At 38.7% G+C, this 20,795-nt stretch overlaps 1 protein-coding gene across 1 annotated transcript; it reads right to left on the bottom strand.

Moving 5' to 3' along the window:
- Positions 1-2,892: 2,892 nt before the first annotated feature.
- LOC125485692 (phosphatidylinositol N-acetylglucosaminyltransferase subunit Q-like) lies at positions 2,893-18,437 on the bottom strand. The gene is made up of 6 exons (XM_048609764.1): positions 18,403-18,437; positions 14,946-15,057; positions 9,759-9,839; positions 9,343-9,457; positions 7,634-7,695; positions 2,893-5,057 (listed from the first exon to the last, which is right to left on the bottom strand). Exons 1-6 carry the CDS (start codon positions 18,435-18,437, stop codon positions 4,905-4,907), a joined length of 558 nt encoding a protein of 185 aa, XP_048465721.1. The 3' UTR covers positions 2,893-4,904.
- Positions 18,438-20,795: the final 2,358 nt, after the last annotated feature.

Here is a 20,795-nt window from a genome sequence, read left to right as displayed (position 1 = left end):
AAAAGGCAAAAACAAAGAGCATGTTGACCATTGCAAAAACCCAGAAGGAAATGTATCCTCCTCAACTTGTCTCGCTTACATGTGACTCCAGCCCCACAGCAATGTGTTGACTAGCCAGCAAAGGTCACAGAAAAACAAAGTACTGGAAGTATCATCTGTAGAGACAGAAATAAGAGTTCATGGACAGGAATCCCCAAATTACCTGGGAAACTGAGTTTTAAATCAGAAATTTGGGATGTTTCCAATTAAATGAGGTAAAATAGTTACTCATGAAAGGTTATATCTGACTCCTGAGTAAGGATAAACAGGAAGGAACATTTCCCCTTGATGGATTGATCAATAACAAGGGGGCTAAATTTAAGGTAAAGGGCAGGAGGTTTAGAGAAGATGCGAGAAAAAGCTTTTTCACCCAGAGAGTTGTTGGAATCTAGAATGTACAGCCTGTAAGGGTGATAGAGGCAGAAACCCTCATCACATTTAGCAAGTTTTTAGACGTGCTCTTGTGATGCCAAGGCAAACAAGGCTATGGACCAAGTATTGGGAAAGGATTTGGAATACTTTGGTGCTTTTTTGTCTAGTGTAGGCTCAATGGGCTGAAGGACCTTTTTCTGTGCTGTAGACCTCTCTGACTGATGATCTAATAGACTCCTACTTTTATTATTCCCCCAACTACACTTCTCCCAGATCACTTACACTCCAGACGCTGACCTGACATTGCTCACCTTGGGGACCCGAAACTGCCTTGGACCTTCCCCTTCCACAGCACCCCTCTACCTGACCAGGTCCCCATGCTTCCAGTCCTCTGACACCCCTGGGGACCCCTGTCCACTGGCTTGACCACACTGTCACCAGATAAAACCAAACACCAACCTCTCCAATCCTCGACAGCCCAGCCCCAATTCCTTCCTCCTGCACTGGGCCCGATTTCTCCCATCCACTCGGCCTTACCCTGAACACAGCACACTATATCACTTACCATGCCACCTTGCACCCTATCCACTTGGCATTTTTTGTATTCATTTGTCGGATGTGGATGTTATTGTTCACCTCTATTTTCCCAGAGGGCAGTTAAAAGTCAACCACACTGCGGTGCGTCTGGAGTCACTTGTAGGCCAGACCAAGTAAGGATGGCAGTTTCCATCCCTAAAGGACATCCGGAGAACCAGATGAGATTTTTCTGTCAGTTGGCAATGGTTTCATGTTCATTGTTAGACTCCTAATTCTAGATTTAAAACAAAAATTGAACTTAAATTTCACCACTTGCCATGGCAGGATTCAAACCCTGAACATTATTTGGGACTCTGGATTAACAGTCTAGCAAGAATACCCAAGACCATTGCTTCCCCATTTACCCCCTACACAACTGACCAAGCTGGCATCCTACCCCCTCCTCAGTTGATAATCCTATTTACACAGCACCCTACCCATCTGGCACCTTACCCCCCCCAAGCAGCCTAACATCACACTTACCTGATGTATTTACAATTGACTGCAGCTGTCAAAAGTGGCTGTCGGACCTTTTAATTTTCAGATTACAGCAGGTGACGCTGTAAAAAGAAACAGACGTGGTTTGACTTCCTCCAGCAGTACTGCACCACTAGGGAACTGCCAGAAAGGAAGTACAGCTCCTCATTTCTGAGAGAGCTGTGTGGAATCTCTCAGAAATATGGTGCTCCCTTCATTTGTAAACAAGGCCCAGAGTGGCAACACGCATGAGACTGCCACTCCTCAAAAAATCCCATCCCATGTTCCAGGGTGAATAGGATTCTCTTTCAGTCTTGAAGGATGCATATTCCTATTGTTTCTGGCTCCATTGATGCTGCCAGATGTGAGTATTCAGAACTTCGTTTTTATTTCACATTTCCAGCTCCCACAATATTTTGCTGAACAGATCTGCTATAGACTGAGGCGTACAGGTCCATTCTTTTCTCCCTTCAGCTGAAATTGTGATACAAGCCCACAAAAACCAGGGCTTCTAAATCAGTTGTTGGGTAAAACAGCTTGCTCTTTCAAGGTATGTCGGGAGCAGGTTACTTGTACCTGTAAACACAGCACTGCACAATGAAATCTGGCATACAGGTGCTGAATGTTTCATTGGATCATTTATCTTGGGTAGGACAAGAAAGTCTTGTAATGCAACAGCACCATCAGAGTAGTGCTAATGGTGACTGACAAGATTCAGGTAAGTTAAGGGCACCTCTGCACCTTGCATTTCTTCCTCTATAATGCTGGTTATGATTTAAGAGTCATTAAATATTTAGCAACTAGCATTAAATATCAACATATAATAATACAGGGAGATTAGATATAAATAGTGAAAATGTAAAATAATAAAAATGGTGGTGAGAAAAAAAAGGGGGTGGTGTGAAAGCAGTGAAGAAAGAGTGGACAGAATTTGGTGATTTATTTAAATTGATTTTAATATTCAAACCAATTTGCATGTCAAAAATACTTCAATGAAAAGAGGTACCACAGATCAATATTAAGGTAGTCTTATGGCTAGACTGAAAAATGTATTGGTAGTTATGAATTAGTTAAAATGTACACAAATTTAAAATAAAAAATATTTTAATGCCATAAAATGAAAAAAAAAATGCTTTATGGGGAAAAGTTCATCTAGTAACAAGTTTACAACGTAAAGGGTGGGCTGAAGTTCTTATGAATATATAACACAAAGTTGGTTCAGCAGCAGACTTGCATTAACCCAGAGCAATTGACTAAAGTTCTTTAAAATTGTAATCTTGGCACTGCCATAATGATACTTTGCTATTGCTTTGGCATTTAAGTGATGAGTTAGTTTTGACATGCCAAAGCAATTCAGCTTAATGGATTTCACCTGAAATTAATAAAATTGTGAATGCAAATATTTCTGAAGAAAAACAAAGGTACAAACAACATTAGATCAGATTTTATTCACTAAATTAATATTTTTAAATACATTTGGTCCTGTGCAAAAACCTGAGGAGCATAATTCTTAAAGTAACAATGCTGCAAGAAGAAGGAAGAGGAATTTTTCCATCATAGATATAGCCTGGAAGTCATGCTGATCTGGACAGTTATGCTAAAACATCCTGAGAATCTCAGAACATAAAAACTAGCACAATATCATCAGAGAAATTGGGGCCTGTGGAAAATGCCAATCTTATACCATTGTGTCCTCTTCAAATTCCGATTTATGCATAAAAATTACGAAGTGTGCAACTACAGTACCACCATCAATCCATATTTGGGACAGAATGCAAAAAAAAAAGCAAACGCACAAGTTTTACAATTTGTGATGCAACTTATTCTGATATCTTGAATATGCATTCACAGACAGTAAAAACATTGCTGATCTTAGTGATAAGAAAACAATGCTGCTAATAAACATCAGAAATATAATTTCAGAGAATATGATTCTAACATGCTAAAAACCTCTGAGGAAATTTTCAGCCATTCAGAATTTTGAAATTCAGTAACTTTGAGTGGCAATCTCTTTTGTAAAGGGAGGGACGAAGTTACATTAAATGTGAGAGATTTACTGGAAAGGTCTCATAGGTATTCTGTACCAAGACACAGTCAAATGTTGTAATACTGCTATTACAGTAAATGCTTGCAGGGAAATGAGGGCAATGTGATGTTTTGCATTATGATTCGTTAGATTATCTAAAAGTACATCTAACCCTGTTCAGAACCCTTCAGAAACTTGCCAATGAACAGAATTTGCAGGAGTCCAAAACTAGAGGCATAGGTCTGAGGTGAGAGGGGAAAGATTTAAAAGGAACCTAAGGGGCAACTTTTTCATGCAGAGGCAGGTGCGTGTATGGAATGAGCTGCCAGAGGAAGTGGTGGAGGCTTGTACAATTACAACATTTAAAAGGGATTTGGATGGGTACATGAATAGGAAGGGCTTAGAGGGATAAGGGCCAAATGCTGGCAAATGGGACTAGATTAATTTAGGATATCGGGTCGGCATGGATGAGCTGGAACGAAAGGCCTATTTCTATGCAGTAGATCTCTATGATTCTGAATGCTTTGAGAAAAATGGGTACCCATTTGATTTTAGGCAACGCAATGAACAGAAGGAATGATTTGGTAATGTACCTAAAATACGGTATTTTGTAAATTATAGAAACATGGTTTAAAAGTATTGCATGTTGTAGTTTAAAAAATTACTAAGGTCAATATTATGTGAATCCCTGAAAGACAATACTGTAAGCAATGGCAATATACAAAATGTCAAATATTTAGCTGGACGATTCCACCACAGGTCAATAGAGAGTTCTGAACATTTGGCAGAAATCAGAAAAATGTGTGGAGTTTCCCTTTTAAGTTTCTCTGCAATTGACACAAAAATAATATCCTTTAATTTAGATCTGAGTGCATCAATTTAGCTAGATATGAAACTGATGCAGGTACAGCTGTACACTGAAAATGAGCATGTTATTAGGAAATACTAAAGAATTAATATACAGAGAAGATGTCACAAAACACAAACAGAATGCATAGAAAGTGATTTGTCTAAAAACAGTGCAATAATGTTTCAAGTTTACAGCAAATTGAAGTGCATTCTTACAGAACTTGAAAATTGCACCCAATGAAATGGGGGAAAGTGCTTTTGCTGTAATAAAAGAGATAAAGTGTGAAATTGTAATTTGAGATATGGTTTCTTCAAATCCCAAATGACATTTTAAGCTTTCTCAATTGTTATATTTAAAAAGAACTCTATTATATCAATCTACTGATAATTTTGCAGCATAATTTTGGCACTAGCAACAATCAACAATTTCAAATTTATAACTTTTGTTTTAAAAAATTTACAGAAGAAAAACCTCTCCTCTTTGAAATAAATGGCAATGCAGACATAATGCAGGAAATTAGTCATGGACGTACTCATTAAGACTGCTGGTTTCTGGCTGTATTTTCTAGTCTTGCTTTTCTGTTTTGCGTTTCCAGGGATAAATCAGTTCCCCAAGGAACAGTTTCTGACACAGAGTTGTCCACGAGTCCTTTGGATAACAGCTGTAGGTTGGCAGTCTGTAATATCTGATTATCATCCCATAGGTCAGGGGATTAATCTGTCATTAGAACAGCACTGGTTACTGAACAAAAACAGCTTTTTCCATTTTGTTATTTTGTAAAGTCTATTTTTCTGACATTTAATATTTCTCCCTCCAGTTTAAAACTTTGGAGAATGCAAAACACAAATATTCAGAGATAAAATGAGAAACTCAACCTATTAATTTCATTTCCACTTAGACATAATGACACTGCCTAATGTGGGTGAATAATGTCCAAAGAAACTCTAATTTCCATTGTCCCAGCATGATTCAATGTGGTTTACTTATGACTAATGAGTTGCTGTTTTAAACATCATGACCAAATTCCTAGATAATAAAACTGAAGGTTACCTTAACCTACAATAGTCGACATATCTTGGAAACTTTCATAAGATGCATAACAAAAAAGCTACGGAAAAACAATATTGATATTTTTAAAAGTAATTCACGAAGGTAAAATTAACCACTCATTTTCCAGGGAAGGGTTGGATTGATGACTGCAGCGGACATGTGAAGGGTTTACCTTGGGTAAAAAAAATTGAAGAATGAAAACAGAGGAGAGGTAAGAAGCTAGATAACTTAGGGCTAAACACTACAACTGAAGCCTCTGCACCTGAACGTACAGAGGGATAGAGAGTAAAAGAAAAAAAGCCAGAATTAGGAGAATGGCAGGGAATAGTAGTGGAAATAAATTGCAGAGGACGGGAAGCATAAGCCACAGAGGTACAAGGTGGTGAGGATAAAGGCAGCAATAAATGCACTGAAGAACAGGAAATTAAAGCAAATTGCCTGGGGCTACAAGTGATGCAGAGGTAGGATTTAGTGTTGGTATAAAGCTTTCTTCGAGTGGATACCCGTGAAGACTGAGACTCAGGTGCAACCTGTTAAATGGTCAAATCGAGTGACAAAATATTTCAACAATCATGAGAATAAGTTAGAGGAGGAGGTTGAAGTAGTGATCCTGCTGAAATCAAATTGGAATAATGTACAAAACAGATTATTCCTGTGTATATAAAATCCATGAAACTACAGGTTGTGTTTTCCCCTTTGTAGGCTACGGGAGTGTCATGTGGGTGTTCTGTTAAAGCTGACAACGACTTTTCTACCCTATCTTCTGCTCCTCAGTTCATTAATTATGTAACTAGTCCATTGGCATCCTCATGCAATGATGAAGTAAGAGGTGAAAAACTTGTGTCATTACTAGCACATTCTGGTGTACAGGCTAGCTGCACCATTTCAGGAAACTACCTCACACACGGTCCTCTTAAGAAACTGAAATTTCTTAACGGAAATTGAAGGTGGCAGCCTTCTATTCAATAGGAACCTGAAGTTCATCCAGGGTTTGAGAGAGGAGGGTCATGCTCTATCTGGTGGACTATCAGAGGAGACCAAGGAACCAAACACAGGCAGTTGCTTGGGTTAGTGCTGACTCCAGGGTAGGACTATAAGACAGCACAGGAAAAAGGCTCTGTAAGAGTAAAGGTCACCATACTCTGTCTGCAACCTCACATTCATAGTAACACTGCCGTTGCATACAAACCTCACCCTAGGTTCATCGAATATCAACTTCAGTATTGGATGCAGTGTCGCCATTCAGAAGCTCTTACCTACCTTATCCTTCACAAATATAATTCTTCCTGCTTTCTGGCTAAAATGCTATCCCATCCACAGACAGGCTGGCAGTGTCCAAGTCAGGTCAAAGAAATGAAGCCAAGAACCATAATGTGCATCAGGTGTAAATGCATGAAATGACCGTGAGCCTGCGTGCAAATTGACCTGCCAGAAGCATTGAAGCCAGAAGTGTCTGAGCTCCAATGTGAAGTCTTTAAGGACTGAAGTGGATCCTGAGTTGGTCAGAGGGGGGCCAGAAAATGTGGTGAGGTTGGTGGTTTGCTGACACCAACGTTTGGTGAATGAATGGATGGAGGAGGAGGACACTGTCCATGGAGCATTCAAGGATATGTTGGTGAAGGGACACTATATTGGAGACTCAAAGGAAGAAGTGGCAAGCTGCATCCACTAGGTAACTGCTCGGATGCCTACTTCAGGAACTGTCGCCCTTCAGTTTCTCAAGAGAGCAAGGGAGAATTACAAGCTGCATATAAAGAAGCGAGATATAACGCAGTGTGGAGCTGGAGGAACGCAGCAGGCCAGGCAGCATCAGAGGAGCAAGAAAGTTGATGTTTTGGGTCAGGACCCTTCTTCAACATCTGCAGTTCTTGCTATCTCCATATAAAGAAGCAAGCTGGGATATTAATAACATGCAAATACATGGAAATAAGGTAGTCACCACTTATCAGCAGCATTCTGATCTCACCATTGAAACAGTAAGAGGAAAGTTGGAAGTTGTTTTGTTCTTGACGTTGAGTGTTGAATAGTTTCATTCTTGTTTTATTTCCCCACATTTCACATGATTGTCTACATGGCTCAAACCATCGGAAAACTCTGCCCTACATTTTTCCTTTTGTAAAGAAACAAAACATGGAACCACTGCAATCCTAAAACGGTTACAGCAATTCGATTTTCTGTGGAGCAACTAAGTTGGTCATTGAAGATAAAGTTCGGTCACAATGAAAGTACTGATATAACTGTACCTGCATTAATAAGTGAAGAGGTTTGTCAGCAACCATCTGAAAAACTTTAAACTTAACACCAGCTGTAGATAAAGGACAAAAATATACATTATAAATTTTCAATTCCAAACAATAAAGAATGCAGAAAATATTTTGATGCGGCAATGATTTTATACAAAATTTAACTGCTGTGTAATTTGTTAGTCAAATTATAACAATCACAACAAACTTCTCTGAAAGAAGAATCCATTAGATTATTATCAAATATCAATCTTTAGTATTTTACAACAGGTCCAATGGCTTGGTTGAATGTTTGCGAATGTAGATTCAAATGATCACCAGTAATAACATTAGATTTCAAAGAAACAATATCTAGGAGTGTTAAACATTAATCACACCATCATGCATAGAAGTTTGTAAACAGAATTTCACCTCTACAGAAAGATCAGAAAATTGGTACAGATGTGTAAAATTGTGCCTACAAAGAGATACCACTGAACTTATATTCAAAGGTATTTGGGCAGCACGATGGCTCAGTGGTTAGCAGTGCTGCCTCACAGTGCTAGGGATCGGTGAGGCTAGGGATCCGAGTTCAATTCCACCCTTGGGTGACTGCCTGTGTAGGGTTTGCACGTTCTCCCCATGTCTGTGTGCTCTGGTTTCCTCCCACAGTCCAAAGATGTGCAGGTTAGGTGGGTTAGCCATGGGAAATGCAGGGTTACACAGAGATAGGGTGGGGGACAGGTCTGTGCAATGTTCTTCAGAGGGTTGGTGTGGACTTGATGGACCAAATGGCCTGCTTCCACACAACAGGGTTTCTATGATTCATTTGAGATATCTGATTCTTCAGAGAAACATCTAAAGTACAAAACCAAAATGAACTAATAGCCCACAATTTTCATTAATTATGGCAAGGCTAACAATCCTCACTATTGTTGAGGAGTAAATTGGACAGCAACTTCTGCAGTACGTGCGATTAAATATAGAAGATGCTACATGCCTTGATACTCCACAAGTTAGACACAGCAGCACCTCAGCACTGAAATCACCTAAAGGCATGAATCTGCTGTACTACTTTATTTTATTCAGTTACAGTGTGAAGGTGTCTTTGCTGCCTCATCCATAATTGAACTCAAACAGCCGCCTTGTTGCTGCAGTCTATGTTGTGTGGCACACCCACAATTAGGGAGGGAGTTACAGGATTTTGATCCAAGGACAGTGAAGGAATGGCGATATGATTCCAAGTGAGGATGATCTGAGGCTTGAAGGGAAACTTGTAGGTGTTGGTGCTTGTAGTTATGAGCTAATGACCTAACAAGCAGGCCAGAAAATTGTAATAGTGGTAACTTCAGAATTAAGTCCATCTTCAATGCTGTGACATTACTAAAACAAAACATTTTAAAAGCCAATTCTTTTATTTTCTTCCTGCCTCTCTATCTCACTCTCTTAATGCTATTTTTATTTCCCTCTGTAGATTAATTAAATATTCTAATTTATATATCCTGGTTTAGATTAATCCTGATTCAAGTCACGTTGTTACTTTCTCTACCCACACACATCACTGATCCCCCCGAGAGAGCGCTACCCTGAAAAGGATCTCTAAATACTTCAAATTGCCACTCAAAAGCCCATAAACATTTCATCAGTATGTTGAATACGTGTGCATTTCTCTATCATTAACTTTCTACCAAGAGAACAAAGCCAAATTAATTCAGCTTTAAGAGCATTACCTGCAAGTCTATAAGGTCGACACAGTCTAAGTCCTAATGCGTACAATGGGAGAGAGTTAATGAAGTCCACGAACAGGTGAATGAGACCCTGAATGACAACCACCACCAATCTTAACTGTTGAAGTATTGAATAACAAAAAAAAGGAATTAGAGATTGGCTGTAGGTTCCATACGAAACAATTGTAACACAGAATATACATATTTATATTTCGATGCGATTCAAGTAACATGCGGCCTAAGAAGGGCATTGTAATTTAATTTCTAACCACGATCTAAGCCACAGAAATGTGGTGAACCATAAACTACAGCAGCTTACAACGTCCACTATGTAAACGCACAAAGGTGATTTATCACAGATTACACACAAATGTGTGCATCTCATTCGTGTTCACTGAAGTGCATCCAAAGCTCATTACCAGTGTAAACACAAGGTAGTAGAGGGCTGTAGTTGGCAAGAGGAAGAGGAGAATGGTGAACAGCAGGGTTCCAATAAACAGCTGTAAGCAAAAAAAGACAGATGTGACTGTTACATAAAAGACTATTATTTAGTTTGAAAAGAAGCATTCAAATATAAAACATTAGACAAATGAATAAGTCTGACACATACTAATACAGTGGACTGGTTACTCAGTAATTTACAGATTCCAAATTTAAGCTGTTTATAATAAACTTTATGCCAAAGACAACAGATAATTAATCATCTGAATGGGATAACTATGGAACAAAGATGTCAGATTACAATTTTCCTGTACTGACATTAGTTAAATTACATGTGTGTGTTTTGGCCTCTTTCTGGTAAGCCTGCCATACTCTTGCAGTTACGACTCATGATAAAATTACTGCTAATTTGAAAATCAATGAAAATCCACTGCTGATTATTATGGATAGTCTTTGTACTTTGTTTGGATATTCACAAATGTCCAAAGGGTGCAGTAAATTATTTTTCCAGCTGTGAATGAATTTAAAATAAACTAAAGAGGAGATATAATTCAGTAAAATCATACAAACAAATGAGCCCAAGAAAAACAAGACACAAGGGGACATTTAAAAAGATAAATGGAACAGAGCCATTGAACTACAAATCAGTTTAATATGTTGGCAGGGAAGATACTGGAATCTTTACTCAAAAATGTAACAGGCAATCATTCAGAAAACTGAAAAAAATTAAAGAACTGTCAATATGAATTTCAAAAGGGAAGGTCATGTTTGATCAACCATTAAAATTTCTTTGAACTATGGGGAAAACCAGGCCAAGGTAATGCAATGGATGCAAAATAGATAAGCTGTCACGAAGCCTTAAAAGCAGCCTTGGGAGTTGAAAGCATTACATTGAAATCTGCAGAGGGCTACACGTTGAGGAGTATAATTACAATTGAGGATGATTGAGACAGAATACAAGAACATGTTGACAAAGTCACAGAATGTTTCAATATGGGTAAGTATGAGGTAGTCAATTTTAATAGTGGAAGGAAGATGCAATTAACTATTTTGAAGGCAGTGGTGATAATTGACTAACAAGAGAGTCAAAGGTTATTGGGGGTAGGTAAGAATGTGGAGTTGAAGCCATAATCAGAAGTGGATGGTGGAGGAGGATGGAGGCTGACTGGTGCAGTCCTGTGCTATATTTGTACATAGGCCATCTACCCCTGGGAAAATGGAATATAAATAGGACAGAAGCATAAAGGGTTCCAGCATATAGATTTCTACATGTTTTTTGAAAGCAACAATTATACACTGGAATTACTGAAGAACAGAATTCAAAAGCAGAGAAGTTATGGTAAACAAATCTAGAATTTTTGTTCAAGTGGAGGATTCATAGAATCATAGAATGCCTAGTGTGGAAACAGGCCATTGTGCCCATCAAGTCCACACCGATCCTCCAAACAGTATATCACTGAGATCCATTGCCCCCTTACCTATTTCTGTAACCCTGCATTTCCCATGGCTAGACCACTTGGCCTGCACATCCCTGGATACTATGGGCAATTTAGCATGGTCAATCCACTTAACCAGCACATCTTTGGACTGTGGGAGGAAACCGGAGCACCCAGAGGAAACCCACACAGACACGGGAGAATGTGGCAAACTCCACACAGACAGTTGCCTGAGGTTAGAATCGAACCCTGGTTCCTGGCACTGTGAGGCAGGAGCTATCATGCCATCCTGTTTGTAATATGGACAGCAAACTGTGAACACAAAGGACACAGATCCACCACAGAAATCACACAAACATTTGCACAGTTTATCAAAAGTATCAGGAAAGACTGAACAAGCTGGGCCTTTGTTCAAGGGAAGACTGAAGTGTAACCTGATAGAGGTCTTTAAAATCATGAAGGGGTTTGATAAGTATCATGCCCCAAAGCATTGACAAAGATCCTGAACTGCAACTGAAGTCTAATTTACAGAAAGAATCCTGTGTTTTGCTAAAGAAGATAACTAATTTCCCGGTTTACAAGAATAACTGCATTCATCTGCAATTAAACCCCTATGAAAAGGATTTCTGCTAGAATCTCATGGGACATTGACTTAACGGACTCTTAATGATATGAATTAATGCATGTTTCTTTCAGCAATTGTAACCCCTTTTTCTTTCTTTGTACACCCATGTGCAAGTGTGTGTTGCGATAAACCTCCCACCCACTTCATCCATGGTTTTTGAATGCATGATAAACTCTACTTTGTTATAACACAATAAATCTTTGTAGGCCATTTTTAAACCAGACTTTAAGAGCAGGGTTTGGGAAACAAACTATGCCCTATTTCAAAAGGGAAAAGAAAGAAGAAACAAATTGAAAATCAGCTCTGTGATGGACATGTGAGGTGGACCATAGGGCAGACTAGTGAAGGGAGATTAATGGGGATTCAAGAACTTAGAGGCACAAATATAAGATCCTATGACAAATCCAATTAGGAGTTCAAGAAACACTTTACTCAGTGAGAGAATGTGGAACTTGTTAAGACATATAATAGTTGAGGCGAATAGCATAGATGTGTTCAAGGGTGGACTAGATTAGGAAAGTGAAGGAGAAAGGTACAGCAAAAGTAACGAACATTCTCATATCCTCGCTGTGCTGTTTCTTGTGCACCAGAACTTGCTGATTTCCTCGTCAAGCTTTTCCACTACAGCTACAACACTGGCATCTAGCCTACAATATGGACAACTGGCGGAGTAAAAAAACAGGACAAATCCAACTGAGTCAATTGCTGCCCTATCACTCTACTTTCAATCATAGGCAATGACACAAGGGAATCTTCAACAGCACCATAAAGCAGCACTTGCTTCACAATAACCTGCTCATTGATGCTCTGTTTAGGTTCATTCAGTTCTTTACCTGATTAAAGCCATGGACCAAACTTGGACAGAAGAGTTGAATTCCAGAGGGGAAGCAAGCGTGACTGCCTTTGACATTAAGGTAGCATTTGACTGATTTAGCAACATTGAAATTAATCAGAATCCATGGAGAGGGCAGTGGGGAGGAAGATGGTGGAGGGGGAAGATGAGGGAGGAACATTTTGCTGATTGGAGTCATAACTAACAGAAGAGAATATGGTTATCGTTGTTGGAGGCCAATCATCTCATGCTATGGGATTTTCTGCTGGAGTTCCTCAGAGTAATGTCTGAGGTCCAACTACTTTGAACTAATTCATCAATGATCACTCCTCTGACATATGGTCTGAATTAGAGATGCTCACAGGTAGTTGCAAAGTGCTCAATGGCTTTACTTTTGCTAAATTCCAAATCAACAGCTAGGGGTGGGGCAATTACCGTTGACCAGAAACTACAAAGGACGAGCCATATAAATAAAGTGGCTATAACAACTAGTCAGAGGCTGAGAATCCTGCAGTGACTAAAACCTCCCAACTCAAAGCATATCCACTATCCGCATGGCACAAGTTCCAAGTGTGTGATGGAATACTCTATTTGAGTGGAGGACTGCAGCTCCAAATGCCCTTTATTAGCACAATACCATCCAGAAAAAAGCAACCCACTTGACAGGGCCCCATCCAATACCTTAAACATTCAACTCCATTAATCCCAACGGCAGTAATTTACAAGATGTATTGCAGTAATTCAGCAAGACTCCTTCCATACCCATAACCTCTGCCACCCAGAAGGGCAAGGGCAGCAGATGAATGGGAACATCACCATCTGCAAGTCCCTTTCCAGGCTGAAGAATTTTATCGTTGCTCCTTCACTGTTTGAGTCAAAATCTTGGAAATTTCTCTCAAACAGAACTGTAGCATACTTAATCCCCATGGACTACAGTGCTTTAAGAAGATGATTGACCACCATCTAAATGGCAATTAGGATTGAGTGATAAATGCTGGCTGAGTCAGTGATGCTAACATGCCATAAATTAATGAAACAAAGATATGGTGACTAAGTGGGATACAGTAAGGTATAAGGAATCTCATGTTCAACATGCATGGATCTGCATAAAGAGGTCAATGTCCTATTTTTGCTCTATAATATTTTATACTTTGTAATAATTTTAAGTGTCTCTATTGAATCATTCTGTAATTTTCTCTTTTCTTAATAGAACCATTCCAGATTCTCTTGTTTCTCCTCATAACTGATGTCCCTAACTTTAAATTTCATACCTATGCCTCTGTTTATAGAGTTTAGGATTGCATTGTGCGTTTCCTAATAATGTTTTTAGCTTGCCCCACCATCTTTCAGGGTTTGTATCAGTATATGCTAGGTCTCTCTTCAACTCCTGTACCAAGTTCAAAATGTAGAAAAATCCTTCATGTAACAGATTCTTTGTCCCTGTAGAGATCTGTCATAATTTACGCAATTTGTTTCAATGCAATTTTTTTAGCGTTTAAAAAAAAGTTTCTAGCTGCTGATGGGTCGGTAACCAGAGGATACAAACTTAGGATAAATTGGTGGAGGAACATGAGGGGGTGTTTGGAAGGCATGCTGTTTATACAGGGAGTGGTGTTCTGAAGAGGAGTCACATTGGACTCAAAATGATAACTCCGTTTCTCTCTTCATAGATGCTGCTAGACCTGCTGAGTTTCTCCAACATTCTGTGTTAGTTACTTCTTTCTATGTTTTTGTAAATGCTTTATGACCCTACATTTCCCATAAACGAATACACCTTAAAATGCCTAAATAAGGTGCGTTCTCAGGGGTCAAGAGAGGCCATGAGCTCAAGTTTTAGGTTTGAGAATTCTGAGGCAACAATGTTGACTATGGAGCTCTGACTAAGTTATAACAGTTGTATAGCCGTTTTCCCGCACTCTCAGTTCTCTCTGAGGAGTCAGGACAATTTTCAAGCCCTGAAAATGGAGTCACAGAGGGAAAGCCTTTGAGAAGCCCTGCTCTAAGCAGTGTGTGTGTGGGTGACCGCACAGCAGTAGAGAAGATACAGTGCAAGTTGATCCTATCCTATCCTCTAAGATGTCATGGCTGTGCAAGAAGACTTAAAGAAGCTGCACATTGAAATAAGCTGCATACAAAGAAATTTTAAAGGGATTGTTGGTTGTACAATAAATAGTCTAGTAGATATATAACATTTGCAGGTGGTAGTGAAAAAGCTTCAATTTTCTGGTACCCCAATAATTCAAGAATATTAGATAGCAGAAAAATTCACCACCTGATCCAAGTCATATGAGCAGGAGTCCACACGCTGCCTCAGAACATTCCATTTCTTCCCTCTGAATAATCGCCAAAGAGATGATAAGCCATAGATCTTCAAACAATAGAGTCTATAGAACAGGAAACACATTCAAATGTTACGCCTTACAAATAACAGATGTTACAGCATTATGTAAATCGAACTCAGGTAATTTTAAAAATCAAATTCACCAATTGTAGTTTTTTTTAAAACATTTCTGCACCAAACATCCATAGTTTATACACTGAGCTTATTGTCAAACAGCCAAGAGAAAGAAACAATTACCTTATAAGGAGACCCATTCAAAGTCTTTAAATATTCAGCTTTACATTTGATGAACTAACAATATGTATGATTAAAGAAACAACATAAAATTATGCCAGTTTGCAGTTAGGCCTGTTGTTTTCTTGAAAGAAACAAATATCTAATTTTAGCGTCTTTTGTATCTGTTTTGCATTCACTGTTTTAGTATCTTCCCATTATTTTTCCTTTAAGGCTTGATTGATTTTTTTTCTCATGCAACACTCATCTCCCATAGAATCGATTCTGAAGAAAGTACATTGACCCGAAACTTTAACTCTCTCCTGTCTCCGTAGGTGCTGCGCAACTTGTGGTGTATCCAGCATCTTTTTTTAAAATTCCTGATTATTTTTCAGTTCTCAGAATCTCCAAGGGATTTTGCTTTCTGACTTTATTCACATACAGGAACACCGAAGCAGGAATAGAACATTTATTCCCGTAATTCTGCTCTGTCATTCAAATATATCATGGTCCTTATCCAAGTCTCCCTAATCAGCGGAAATAATTTGTCCCCGTTTACATTATTTGTTTCCTGCATTACTTTGAGAACTGCAATTAAGTCACCCCTGAGCCTTCTAAATCAGAAGGAATACAACCCCAGTTTGCATAATAATATCTCCTCATAATTTTAGCCTTTGAATCCAGGTATCATCCTATTGAATTGATGCTGCAATCCCTTCAGCACCCGTACATTCTGCACAAATTGCTGTTAGTATAAGAATGAGGCAGTTGAAGGACATTTTGTATTAGTAAGAACTGGAGAAATTAATGGAGCTGAAAGCTGTTAAATCCCTAGGACCTGATACTTTACATTTGATAGTGTTGAAGGAGAAGACTGTAGACATAATTGGTGCAATGGTTATTACCTTCCAAAATTCTATAGTTTCTGAAATGATTCCTGTGGATTGGAGAGTCACCAATGTCACCCACCCACTGTTTAAGAAGGGAGTGAGGGGAAAAAACAGGAAACTACAGATTGTTAGCTTTACTTCAGTATTAGGGAAAATTACAAAGGATGTGACAATTAGACAGTTGGTGATCTGATTAAGCACGGTCAGCATCAATTGTGAATTGGAAAGAGAGGTTGGCAAACTTGTTGGAATTTTTTGAAGCAGTTACTAAGGAGAGCCGATGGATATGATACACTTAGATTTTCAGAAGGCTTTTGACATGTTCTATGAAAAGGCATCAGACAAACTGGGCCTATATTCTCTGGAGTTTTGAAGAATGGGAAATGATCTCACAGTGACTTATAAAATATTTAAAGAGATAGACATGGTAGATGCAGGTAAGATGTTTCCCCTGGCTGGGGAGTTTAGAACTAGGGAGCATAATTTAAAAATAAGATGGATACCACTTAGGTCTGAGATAAGGAGAATTTTGTTTTACTCACAGGTTGGTAAACTTATGGAATTCTCTGCCACAGGAGTCTGTGGAAGTTCAGTCTTTGGAATGTTTAAGGTAGAGAGATTTGTGATTATTAATGGAAAACAGGGCAATGGGGATGGAATTGGTAAAAGACATCGAAGTGTTCGATCGTGAGTGATTAAGCGAATGGTCAACATGCCATTTGCTGTTCTAATTGCTTGTTGCCCCCACATTCTAGCTTTCTGGTTACCTCGCACAAGTGCACCCAAGTCTCTTTAAACATCAACACTTAAAATTTTACAAAGTTGTTAAGAACAGAAAAGCAAAATATCTGCAAAGAAGCAGAGTTATGTTTCAGGTCTGAATTTTCATCAAAACTGGATTGCTAATTATTCAAGTTTCACATTTGTTATTCTTTCAAGAGATGTGGACACCGCTGGCAAAGTCAGCTTTTGTTACTCATCCCTAATCTCTCTCAACTGAGTAATCGGCTAGGCCATTTCAGAGGGCATTTAAGTGTCAAACATATACTATGAATCTAGTCAAATGTTAGGCAAACCAGTTAAGGTTGGCAAATTTCCTTCTAAAAAGGATCCAGATGGGCTGTTAGTTTCATGATACATTATGAAGTTTTCAATTCCAAATTTAAATTCAGTGAGCTACCATGGTGGCATTTGAACCCACATCCTCAGAGCATACTAATTCGGTGGTGTTGTTACTAAGGCACTATCTCACCCTAGCAGATAATGCAGCAGTTATATTATTATGCAACAGTGATTAAACCACATATTTCATTGGTTGTAAAGCACATCAAGAAGTCCAGTGATTGTGAAAAGCACTATATAAATGAAAGTCTTTTATTATAGACACTGTATTATATACAGATGATGTGATTATAAAGATAGATGAATGATACCTTGTTAAAGAGCTTTTACTGTTTAGGAGAAAGCCTCCAAAAACAAAACAGTTCCAGAAAAATTGAAAAGTCCAGTTTTCTTTTTGACTGTATTAATGACATAAAGCTTCCAATCAGTTATCATCTGTGTTATGAATTGGAAAATTTTATGTCAAATGTACATGAAACACAATGAAATGAAACAGTTGGAAAAAAGCCAAATTTAGTAAACTATTCATTGAATGTAACAGTGTAACATTCACACAACTCTAATATTCACACCCACTATAATTCCATCAGCAACAACAGCATGGGAAAACAGAATAAAAAGTGACAAACATCACTTTAATATTCAACATGCACCAAGTTAATGACACTCCAACAGTTGACAAACAGGGCCATTTTATATCAGATGAATATGTTTTCTTCCTGGAAACTTGACTGAAGAGTACTTTTGTTAAAGAAATAAAAACCCTCACTCTATTAGTACACACTAACTGAAATCCTGCACAAACAACAATAGCCTTCTGCTTTCCAGAGCAGGCTCCCAGGTCATGCCTAAGAGAGACAATGGTTACTTTCAAAACAAATGTTAACATGGAGAACAAAGACAGTAACATGGAATAAAGCACAATTCTGAGTTTCGCTCTAATTTTTGTCTATAATTACAAAAAGCCACATTGTACAAACTATAAATGCTGCATTTGCAACATCCTTGCAAATGCGAACAAACTGGGTTGGTGATAATGTCAACACGACTTAAGGACATGATATCAAAGCAGTGCAAAATATCTCAAAGGCTTATTCACAGTACCACTTACATTTGTACTTTCAGTATTGTTTACTGAAGTTCCCATTCCGATTTTAACTAACCCCACCTGGTGGAAAGGCTGGTGTTTGCTCGTCATACCCGCTTCCTTCTTTCATCTTTAAAATTGACCCCAATATAGCTAGAATATTTTAAACCATTGTATTAAAAGCATTGTATAATCAAAATATTTATGGCAAAGAAAGAGACCATATGGCCTATCACAAATACATCTGCCGAAAACAAGCCATCCAGGCTATTGCCAATATCTAACCTGTAGTCTGTAGCCTTGCAGGTTATGGCATTTCAGGTGCACATCTCACACCTTTGAAATGAATTGAGAATTTCTGTCTCTACTAGATCCCTACCATACTCCAAATAAAAACTTCATCTCCCTTCTTATCAAAAATATTATTTTCAACCCAGTGAGGAGGTAAGCTAAAGGAGGAATCTAGACATCAGTGATTTTCTTTTTAAAACCAATTTGCTTCGTTAAAAACAAAAACAGAAATTGCTGGAAAAACTCAGCCGGTCTGGCAGCATCTGTGGAGAGAAATCATAGTTAACGTTTCAAGTCCAATGACCCTTCTTTAGAATAGCACCCGCAGTTCTTGGGGTTTTTATTTTGCTTTGTTAAAAAAAAACCCAAAAAAACCAACAAAACCTCATTGAAACAAAAAGTCCTTGTTAAATCAAACCAAGGATTTCAAAAGCCTCCACTTTGCCATTACTTATACAGCAGTATTGAAGGCAACTATGCAAAGAGATTTATTTGCAGGTTTGTTATATAACCAAACAAATAGAATTTGTAGTTATATGATTCTTATGCTGCACCCCAGAAGTGTAAATGCAGACATGCTTCACACATTTCCTTTTTACTCTCCGTTCGTAAAGTATAAAAGAAGTCAATAAAAGGCACAGTAAGCAGGACACTTAATTAAGATTTAAAAAATACTGCTACATTCAACATCAGATAGAGATGCATTTTTAATTTTGCTTCCTTTCAAGTGTGTTACGACAGAGGGAAAAATAAAGATGAGTGCATGCCCAGCTTTCTAGTTCATTGTGGCTTCAGCACGATTGGATCAGATCCAAGATAGATGCAAGTTAGGGTAAGTACAGAACCGGAAAGTACTCCATCAATTTATTGTAGCAAATCATGGTCAAATAGAGACAACTAGGCCTAGATTTTCACCACATTGATAAACTTCTCCACCTTAGGGAAATTGATGGAAAATGTTGGAAATCCTAGCTTACATCCTCAAACCTGACATTCCCATTTTCACTGGGTTCATGAGTTAAGAATGCACTGTTTACAGCTACTGATGGTGATTAAATTGATCAGCTTCTTCCACTCAAACCAAGTTGTGGATACAGTCCCAGGACAACTTGGACGTAAGCTCAGGTTCCTTTGTTTGGTTGGGGTGGGAAGGGAGGTAACTCTTTGGAATTTTTAAATATTGCGTTGAAGCTGCATAAATCCCTTAGAACTGTCAAGCCTGTAAAAGACATGGCAAGGCTTGTTGAGAACTGCCAAGGAAAGCTGGCACCTGCCAAGAAACATTGAACTGTCAACAAGTGAATTGTCAAGAATTGTTGAACTATCAAGACCTGTTGAGAAGTGTCAACACGTCAAAATGTGTTATGCACTTTCATTCATCATTTCTTAATAAAATTCTTTATTGCAGAACACACTAAGTAACAGAACTTTATTTTTTCTTCTATATGCAGGGGTACTTGTGGATAATAGACAAGTTGGAATTGTAGGTGAAGGGGTAAATGGTAGTGAGTGGAAGCAAGCACTACAAGGTTGTAAGCTTCCAAGGGGTAGATAGAATGGCATAGGGCATAATTGGGACCATAGGATGGGTAAGGGGGTCCTAGCTGGCAATGCATGGTACGGATGGGGAACATAAATGAAGAAGAATGATGGCTGGTCAAATATTTTATGCATCATTTTAATTTTGGACACAGTGCTGGGACAGGTGTTCCACACAACCTTCTCTGTCAAATGGCAGCTTCCTCAGCTCTTCAGAACACCTGGCCCAATTTCCAATACAGCTCGCACTCAGACTAAAAATCACGAGTGTGGCAGCCCCTTATCTAAAAACAGGTCAGGTTCACGGAGCTGGGGTTTCTCCTCCATCTGTGCTCCCAACCTGGGAACAAAAATTGGTCTCATCACCAGCTATTGTATTGTAGCCAATAGATAGTCTTGATATCGTGCAACATTTATAAAATGGCTGCTTTTTTTAAAAAAAATATTCATTTGTAGGATGTGGGTGTCACTGGCTGGGCTAGTATTTATTGCCCATCCCTCGGTGCCCTCGAGATGGTGGTGATGGTGGCCATTGCAGCCCACCTGCTGTGAGTGGCCCTGAGGGAGGAAATTCCAGGATTTTGACCCAGCGACACTGAAGGAACAGGGATATATTTCCAAGTCAGGATTGTGACTGGC

This window comes from Rhincodon typus, chromosome 21 (assembly GCF_021869965.1).
Source record: "Rhincodon typus isolate 14 chromosome 21, sRhiTyp1.1, whole genome shotgun sequence".
Taxonomy (NCBI): Eukaryota; Metazoa; Chordata; class Chondrichthyes; order Orectolobiformes; family Rhincodontidae; genus Rhincodon; species Rhincodon typus.
Note: the sequence above shows the minus strand (reverse complement) of the source record. Positions and strands in the feature narration are given on the sequence as shown.